Source organism: Molossus molossus, unplaced genomic scaffold, assembly GCF_014108415.1.
Source record: "Molossus molossus isolate mMolMol1 unplaced genomic scaffold, mMolMol1.p scaffold_m16_p_2, whole genome shotgun sequence".
NCBI lineage: Eukaryota > Metazoa > Chordata > Mammalia > Chiroptera > Molossidae > Molossus > Molossus molossus.
The window spans coordinates 138,412,663-138,421,705 of record NW_023425355.1 but is presented as its reverse complement, the minus strand read 5'-3'; the positions used below and the strand labels follow the sequence as shown (position 1 = coordinate 138,421,705).

The 9,043-nt window shown below is 42.3% G+C and overlaps 1 protein-coding gene across 1 annotated transcript; it reads left to right on the top strand.

Annotated features, from left to right (window-relative positions):
- Window positions 1-6,838: 6,838 nt before the first annotated feature.
- MAGEB17 (MAGE family member B17) lies at window positions 6,839-8,019 on the top strand. The gene is given in 2 exon segments (XM_036270187.1): window positions 6,839-6,917; window positions 7,004-8,019. Coding segments are annotated over 2 exon segments (1,095 nt in total).
- The last annotated feature ends 1,024 nt before the right edge of the window (window positions 8,020-9,043 follow it).

The following is a 9,043-nucleotide window of genomic DNA, read 5'->3' as shown; positions in this document are numbered from 1 at the left end:
ATTCAAAAAATACTTTGCATTTAACTAGAGTTCATGGTCTATAAAGCACTTTCATACTCATTGCCTCATCTAATCCAAGCCTTCCCTGCTGACCAAATAGCTGCTTTACATCATTGACCATGTAAATTTGCAAATGACATTTACTAGTGACCATCTACTATTAGATTAAAATGCTTATAAAATCATAAGACTGAAACATGTGAAACTGCAGATATTGGACCATATTTAAACTACAAAAAGGTGATTTCATATGGTTCAACTTAATCTGGTTGCATTCATTCTCATGGCTCGTTCTGTGATATTTAAAAACAGAGCTTATCATTGCTCTCCCAGTTACAGGATAGTCTGTCATCCCCAAAGCAAATCTGTTTAACTTGGCACAAAAGAGTGAATGGTGTCATTGTTGGTTGCCCCAGGAGAGGCATATTAGTGGAAATAGCATTCTGCATCACAATGAAGTAGAAGGCTAAAATAAGAAGGGCGGGATCCTTGGGAGCAAAAACACAAACTACAAAACACATCATATTTATCTGAAACATGAATGGAGTTCTGTGGCTCTAGAAGTGCTGGAAGAAAAGGGCTCAACTTCACCATGCACCAATGACATGCCAAATGCAGTACTAAGCACATTGATATTCATCCTCACAAGCACCTTGAAGAGTATTCAAATGATGAAGCTGAGGATCAGGGAGGTTACTTCATGATCTCAAGGTTACATGGCAAATTGAATGGGAGAGCATTAATGTGGACCTGGATCTCTCTTAAGTCCCATCTGTTACTCAGCATTGCTTCCCAAATCCAGCCCATGTGAGAAATTAAGTTCACAGTACCTAATAGTCCCGTTCCCTACTTTAGATTTTGTTCTAAGGCTTGAACTAGTGATAAAGTCAAAAAAATATACACAAAGAGCATAAAGATGTTTCTAAGCACCTAGAGACTCAGGACAGCTGAGTAACCTCTAACAGACTAAGGGACCAAATCATGAGCTCAGATTTAAGTGCCTAGCCCAAAGTGCCCCATCATAAACTCAGATACCACCATTTCTCTGCCCTCTCTATATTCATGTTCTAGGAGATAAGATTATTTTCCTTTTCCCACCCCAATTTAAAATTTATTCCCAGAGCTATATAATGACATGGAAGGACTCACATAATTGTATGGTCTTTTACAAGGATCATTTTAATGGACAGTAAAACTTCACATGTTCAACACTTCATTAATTCACAGACAAGCTTGAAAATTTTGGTATAACTCAGGATTTCAGTGTTCAAGGTACATTATATAATTTGGGCCAATTGTGAATCCAAATTTTTTCATTACTTTGCTTCAGTTTTAGCTATTGATATTGATATATCAATATTGACAATGTACAACATTAAGAAAGTAAAACTGATTTTGTTTAAAAAAATGTTTTTTCTGTAACCTGGCTTAACTGATTCAAACATGACCTTTCTTGCATGCAAGTCAGCAGGGTTGTAGGTAATAAAATTTGTTGAAATAATTAATTTATTGAGTTGTAAAAATATGTGGCACAAAGTTGTTTAATGTCATGGTCTGTTTTGTTTTAAATATTAGACCCATATTTTGTAAATTATCATTGTACTTCTTACTATTAACTGTAAATATTTATTGCATTAAAAATGTGCTCTGTGTTAAATAATTCAGAACAAGTTCCAGGTGTGGTACTTAGTATAAATAATGTCATGGCTTAGCTTTGCCTAGACAACTTAGATTAATGAATAATTTATAAGAAATTCACAATATTAATATGAATGATTCAGATTCTTTTAAATGTGCAAACTTAACTGTGTGACCGTCTAAAATTCTATGAAGCATGTTCATTGATTGTATTCTTATTTTTCAAGAAATGTTTCCAATGCTTCTATTACATTGTACACGGTTTGTATGATATTAAGTCAAATCCAGTGTAGTAAGCCGAATATTCAAGTCATATAAGATGAGAAATGTGTTTTATTTCTTAATATAATAAAACATAATTTATGAAATGGACAGATGCATGTATTCAGTATTCAATAAAGATATATCTGTTGCATGAATGTAGTCTGTGGTTGTATGCCCTACAGTTCCTTGGTTCTGGAACCATCTACATCAGGATCATCCAGGCTGCTTGTTGTAAAATGCAGATTTCTCAATTCCCTGTTGACTTGGAACTTCTGAGTTTGTGGCCCCAAAGTCTGCATTTTAAAACAAGCACCCCAGATGATTCCTCAGAACACTAAAATTTTGTTCAATTAAACTTTTAAAATATGTATTAGATTTTTGAATAAGTAAGCTTTTATGGTTCAAAATGGATAGCATAAAAAGGTATTCAGTGACAAGTTATCAATTCGGCCTTTTAGGCATATATTAATATTTACCTTACTTATCATTCTAAATAGAACTGTCAAACAATTTTCATTTGTAGTACACAGAGTCGATCATCAACAATAAAAATGCATTCCTATGCCAGCAATAATTTTCTAACTGGACATGGACTCCCTTCTACCATGCTCTGGGCTGGTGATCATCTTGGGAAGGTTAATAAGGTGCAAGCATCTGAATAGAGGTCAGTGTCTGTAAGAGAGGGCTGTCGATTTTGCAAATCCAAACTGTAGGAAAGCACCCTAATTAGCAGCATCAGCTAATGTTGACATAATTCACCACTATTAAAAAAATTATGTCTCCTCCAGACATGAATAAAAGTAACCACAGCTCCCCAACCTAAAACCACAGACAGGTGAGCCTTCTAAGAGCTCTTTAATGTACATGAATCACTGTGGGTGTCAAACCTCTAAGGTCTTAGTCTGTTAAGGCTACTATTAACAAAAATACCATGACTGGGTAGCTTATTTCTCATAGTTGTGGTTGCTGGGAAGTCCTAGACCAAGGTACAGGTAGATCCAGTGTCTGGTAAGAGCCCACTTCCTGGTTCAGAGATAGTGCCTTCTTACTGTGTCTTACACAGCGGAAAGGGCAAGGAAGCTTTATCGGGCTGCTTTTATAAGGACACTAATCCCATTCATGAGGACCCCACCCTCATGAACTAATAACCTCCCCAAAGCCCTACCTCCTATACCATCACCTTGGGGGCTAGGGTTTCTACATATGAGTATGTGTGCGGGGGTGAGGGGACTACAAACATTCAGTCCACAGCATAAGGGTTCATTTTAATTAGGGCATATACTGGTAAAAGACATGCAGAGATAAAAGTCAACTTTCTCATGCACAGTCCCCAAAATGGCTTATTTAAAACTACTCCCACATTATTCCACTCATCCCAGCCTTGTTTTTCTTAATTAATTTTTCTTCTCTGTACTCTAAAATGTATCTCAGGCAGTAAGAATAAAAACTGGGTACTAGCTACTGGGTTGGAATACACAGCCAAAGCAATATAAATACCAATATAAATAAGGAATATGAATAAAGAAAAAAATAGATAATATTTGGTGATCACATGATCACCTACATATGAAATTTCAGATCACCTGAAAAGATAGGGGCTCACAAAATCATGGGTCTCCACCCCTGCCTTGTAGAAAGTCAATCTATTAGAACCAAAGTTACATAAGACGCTAAGTCTGGTTGGTTAAGAGAAGGAAGAGATCAGCTAGCTTTTCCTCTGGCAGCCCACTATCTGTCTTGGGCCTCTTGCTTTGAAATACAGCTTCCTCATCTCTCATAAACCTATAACAAGGAAGCATTTTCTACAAAGTTTACAGTGGGAAAACTGCTCAACAGTTTGAAGGGATATGGAATTTCCCTGGAAGCCTTTAATGAAAGAGACAAGAGTGAAAATGAGGACCCTCATGTAGGAGGAATGGAAAGACCAACAGTCCAGAATGTAGACAACCTTCAGAGACCAGCCTGTGGCTTGTCCAGGACCTAAAGAGTTCCAGGCAGGCTTATGAGGCTGAGCATCCTCTTAATTATTCTTCAGAGTCCTTAGGAACAGAAAGTGCCTAAGGAAGGCAACCCCAGTTCAGTAAAAGGGAGGAATGTGAGTCTCTAATAGACTTCAGGGTGAGGACCCTGATGAGAAATGGGGGAAAGATCCAGCCATAACAATGAGATCCTATAGAGTCCTGCCCCAGCTGTCCACCAGTGGAGATCTGGAACAATTGTGGCTGGATCTGGTTCACACTGATTTTTCATTCTGTAGTGCCAAGGCATGAAGGCCTTGACCTGAGGGGTGCAGCCTGAGGTCCTCCGAGAGTGGAGACATGGAACTAGTTAGGTGTCCAGGTGAATTTTTAAGGAGGAATGAGGGAATTATCCACACTCAAACAGAGGAGGTGCCACAAAATTCCACCCCCTCCTCATGACCTGGGAAGTCCAGGCAGATTTAGTTGTCAGGTTGGGAAGTCCCCTCATTTTCACTGGTAGGGTTTCAGAAAGAGGAAAGCCTTGATCTAGTGGGAGTGGGCCCCAATTCTTCAGAGTGAGGAGAACCAGTTATGTGAAGGAATCCCACCAGCAGAGAGGGTCACATATTCTTTGTGCTCTGTGCTTAGACTAAGCCAAACAGAGCACTCAGTTTAGGGGCTCCTCATTTCTGCCTGGAGGATTTTAGTAGTAGAAGGCCTTGATAGAAAGAGACCAGCCCAGTTAAGCAGAGGATGAATTTGGGCCCTAGCTGGAGATCAGGTGAGGACTCTTAATACTAAAGGGAAGATCTCTTTTGCAAAAGACATGGCTCAGAGCCCCGTCCCTGCCGTCAGGAATGGGAGGCCAAGGCATGGGTAGTCAGGCATGATAAGCCCTGACTTTCTCTTCCAGGGACTGGGAAAGGGTGTGAGACTGGTGAACTCAAGTCAATGGAGAGAGGACTCCTAGACTCGGATTATAATCTTTGAGATGTCATAGAACTGCCCTTGCTGACAGCCCTTTGAGATCCCTAGCAGCCTTGACCGGATGTGGCTCACTAACTTCCGCTTTGGAAGTTTCGGGAAGCCCAGAAACTTCGTCTGAGAGATATAACCTATGGTCTGTGGAGAGTGGAATTCAAGGAGTGGTCAGGTATCACGATAAGGACCCTGAATGTGAACTGAAGGTGACCATCCTGACCATCACCAAGGGAGCCCCACAAAGTCCTGCCCTACCGTTAGCAGTGGGAGGCCCCAGTGCAATTATTCACCTAACTTGTGGGTGGACAGCACGGGAGGGGAGGGCTTTAGTGTGCCTGGGGCGGCCACAGTCCTGTTGAAGGAGGAAATCTGGGCCCTAACTGGAGTCCTGGTGAGACCCTGAGTGCTAAAGAGGGGACCTCTCCTCCAAAAGAAGGGGAGACCAGGACTGGGAGCACTAGGCAGAGATCGCCTGATGATGCAGTGTTCCCATACTTCCTCTCTAGTGACTAAAGAAACTGAGTTCCGGTTTGAGGCTGACTAACCCAGATCAATAGAGGGAGGGGTCCCAGGCTTTGATACATGCCAGTGTGGTCCCAAACAGTCCCGACCCTGATGTTAGACCTTGCAGACCCCGTACAACCTCTGTCCGCAGTTAGTCCTTGGAGGTCTGGTACAGTCTTAGCCAGATGTGGCTCGCCCTTTGTCACCCAGAAGGTGAGGATGTTGGTCTGCGGTCACAAACTCCAGTCAGTGGACGGTGGACTTCTAGGACTAGTCAGATATGAAGGTGCAGACTCCAAATATAGACTGATGAATAACCACCCAGTCCTCCCTCCCCCCACCGCGTTTCACCTCTGGGAGGTCCCAGGAAAGCTGTGGGGCTGACTTCTGCTTGTAATTTTCCAGCCTGAGGTACACTCTGACACCTCCAAAGAGTCCTCAGGAGACAAGCTGGTCAGGAGAACAAGAACCCTGTGGGGTCCTACAAGAGTGTTTTACAGGACACCTACAGAAGGGCATTTTTTTTTCTCTCTTTTTTAAAGTGGCCTTTTGGCTCTGGCCAGTTTGGCTCAGCAGTTAGAGCCTTGGCCAGTGGGAATGGAGAGTCCGGAGTTCCATTCCCGCTAAGGAGACGTACTTCGGTTGCAGTTTTTCCCGTCTTGGGGTCGTGTGGGTGGCAGCCAGTCGATGTGTCACTCTCACATGCATGTTTCTGTCTCTGGAGATAAATGCAAAATATTTCCTCGTGTGAGGATTGAATGAATGAATAAATAAATAAATAAATAAATAAATAAATAAATAAAGTAGTCTTTTGTTGTTTTCATATTTAACTTTATGCAAATTATACACAACAACTAGATAATTCTCTGTTGCTCTTTTCAGTTCTTACATGACTCCATCATTTGCCCAGTTTTCTCAAATGTCATCTTGGATTCCCCTCTCTCATAATGATCTCAAAGTCCTACCCCCTAGGAGAAATACCACTGCCACTCCTCTTTGCTGGTCAACAATTGTCCATTGCCCGGATTACAATGACAGTCACCTGATTCATTTTTCTAATTCCCCTATCTTTATAAAATCTCCTGCTCAAAACTTTCTTCTTGTACTCAAGTACCCTTAGAGCAAAATCAAAATTTCTTAATATAATTTACAAAAAAAGAACCCTGTGGTTTGGCCCCCACTGACCTCTCCAGTTTCATGTCTCTTCCTTCCCTTCCTGCCTCACTCACTATGTTCCAGCTTGAGAGAGCTTTCAGTTCTGTCCTTACTAGACCTTTCCACAGGCTGTGCCAGAGAGGCATTCTTTGTTTTTAATATGTTTTTATTGATTTTTTTAGAGAGAGAGGAAGGGAGAGAGAAAGAGAGAAACATCAGTGTCAGAGAGAAACTTCGATCGGCTGCTTCCTGCACGTCCCCTGCTGGGGGATTGAGCTCATAATTGAAGCATACGCCCTGACCAGGAATCTAACCGGGACACCTCAGTCTATTGGATGCCGCTCAATCCACCAAACCATGCCTGCCGGGCCAGAGAGGCATTCTTAAAGCCACAGTGGCATCTTGCTATGGAAGGTACTCACACCCTCTTATTCTCCTCCTCTACGTGATTGTGTCATGTGCCTTCCTGTCACACTCCTGCCTACTGTTCCTAACCACAGTTCTGTCTCGTGGTAAGAAGAGTAAGCTCTGTGCCCATGAGAAACGCCGCCAGGCCCAAGGTGAAAGCCAGGGTCTCAAGAGTGCTCAGGCCACTGCAGTAGGGGAAGAAGAGTCTCCCTCATCCCTGTCACTTGTGTCTGAGGGTACTCTCCCCAGCTCCCCTGCTGCAGGCACTCCCCAGAAGTATCACAAAGCCCCAACTTCCAGTTCTGCTGTAACCATTTCCTGTGCGAGTTCTGGGGAAGGTGCCAAGAGCCAAAGGGAAAAAATTCCAAGTTCCTTCTTGGCCCTGCCCTCCTCAGAGAGCTCTAGCAAAGATCCTCTGGCCAGCAAAGTAAGCATGTTAGTGCAAGTTCTGGTGCACAAGTATAAAATGAAAGAGCCCATTACAAAGGAAGAAATGCTGAAGATTATCAACAAGAAGTACAAGGTGTACTTTTCTTAAATCCTTCAGAGAGCCACTGAGCTCATGGAGCTGGCCTTTGGCCTTGACCTGAAGGAAGTCTACCCCAGTCATCACTGTTATATCCTTATCAGCAAAATGGATCTTCCCAGTGAAGAGAGTCCGAGTGATGATAGCATGTATTTTCCCAAGAATGGAATCCTGATGCCTCTCCTGGACGTGATCTTTTTCAAAGGCAACCGTGCCACTGAGGAAGAGACATGGGACTTCCTGAATACGATGGGGCTTTATGCTGGCAGGAGCCATTTCATCTTCGGGAAGCCCAGGAAGTTCATCACCACAGATTTGGTGAAGGAAAAGTTCCTGGAGTACTGCCAGGTGTCCAACAGTGATCCTCCATGCTGTGAATTCCTATGGGGTCCAAAAGCCCATGCTGAAACCAGCAAGATGAAAGTCTTGGAGTTTGGGGCCAAAATCAATAATACAGTCCCCAGTGCCTTCCCAACCCAGTTTGAGGAGACTTTGAGAGATGAGGAAGAATGAGCCCAAACCAGAGCTGCAGCCAGAGCCCACTTCAGAGCCATGACAAGCAGCTCCTCCCAGCATTGGTAAAGTCTGAGGCAGAGTATTTACCTTGAAGTTAAAATGACCTAGCAACCTTCTAAGCAGTGAGAGGCAAGGTGGGGCTTGAGAAAGCATAATGTATCTTTTCTTTGTGTTCTGTTTTCATAATTTACAGATTTACCTTTTTTTTCTTATTTTTTCAATGTGTTCCTTTAAAGAAAGCTTATTTAGATTCAGAATCTAAGTTTATGAATAATATGACTCACACATTTATTGCTGTTTGTCAAGTTTGAGAGTAATAGTTTTGTATTTTGTAAAAAAAAAAAAAAAATTTAAAATCCTTGCATCTTTTATTGTAGTCCAGTACCAGAACACAGAGCATTGGATAGGAATTTTCTTTAAAATGGACAAGAAACCCACAGTAAAATAGTTGGGATAATGAGATGGTGAAAAATAAAAGTAAAAGGTAGTTAATTCTTCACTTTCTTCATTTCTTTTACTCTTTCTTTGGTGAAATTAAAAGATATGTACCCGGATTTGCTTAACTTATTCAAGAATGTGGGATAAATTAAATCGTCATAAATTAGAACTCTTGTGCACTCTTTTGTTCCCCAAACATGAATTGAGTTACTGCTCTTTGGAAGGCGTCGTGCTAGTTCTGGGGACCTGTAGACAAAGAAAATGAAGCCCCTGCCAATAACATTTTAGAGCCCAGGGGAAGCTGTCATATAAAGAACATGATGAGATCCACACTCAACCCTGAAGGACAATAAGCAGAAGGGATAAGGAGGGAGGAGGTTCCAGATGAGCAGTCCAGCGTAAACGCCCCAATACAAGGCAGGTTGGGAAGGCAGTAAACTGCCAGTCCTTCATGGGGGGAATTTTAAGTTTGGATGCACCGGAGGGTAGATGAGGTTGTTAAAATGGTGAGCAGGGACCAGGCTCTCAGATCTTTCCGATGGTGGGCCTCAGAGTTGAGAGACTATGCTTATAATGGAAAACTTCTTCACAGTTCCTCAGGGATGTGGTGAACCCAAGAGAAATCCCCACACACCTGGGACAGGATTGGAAG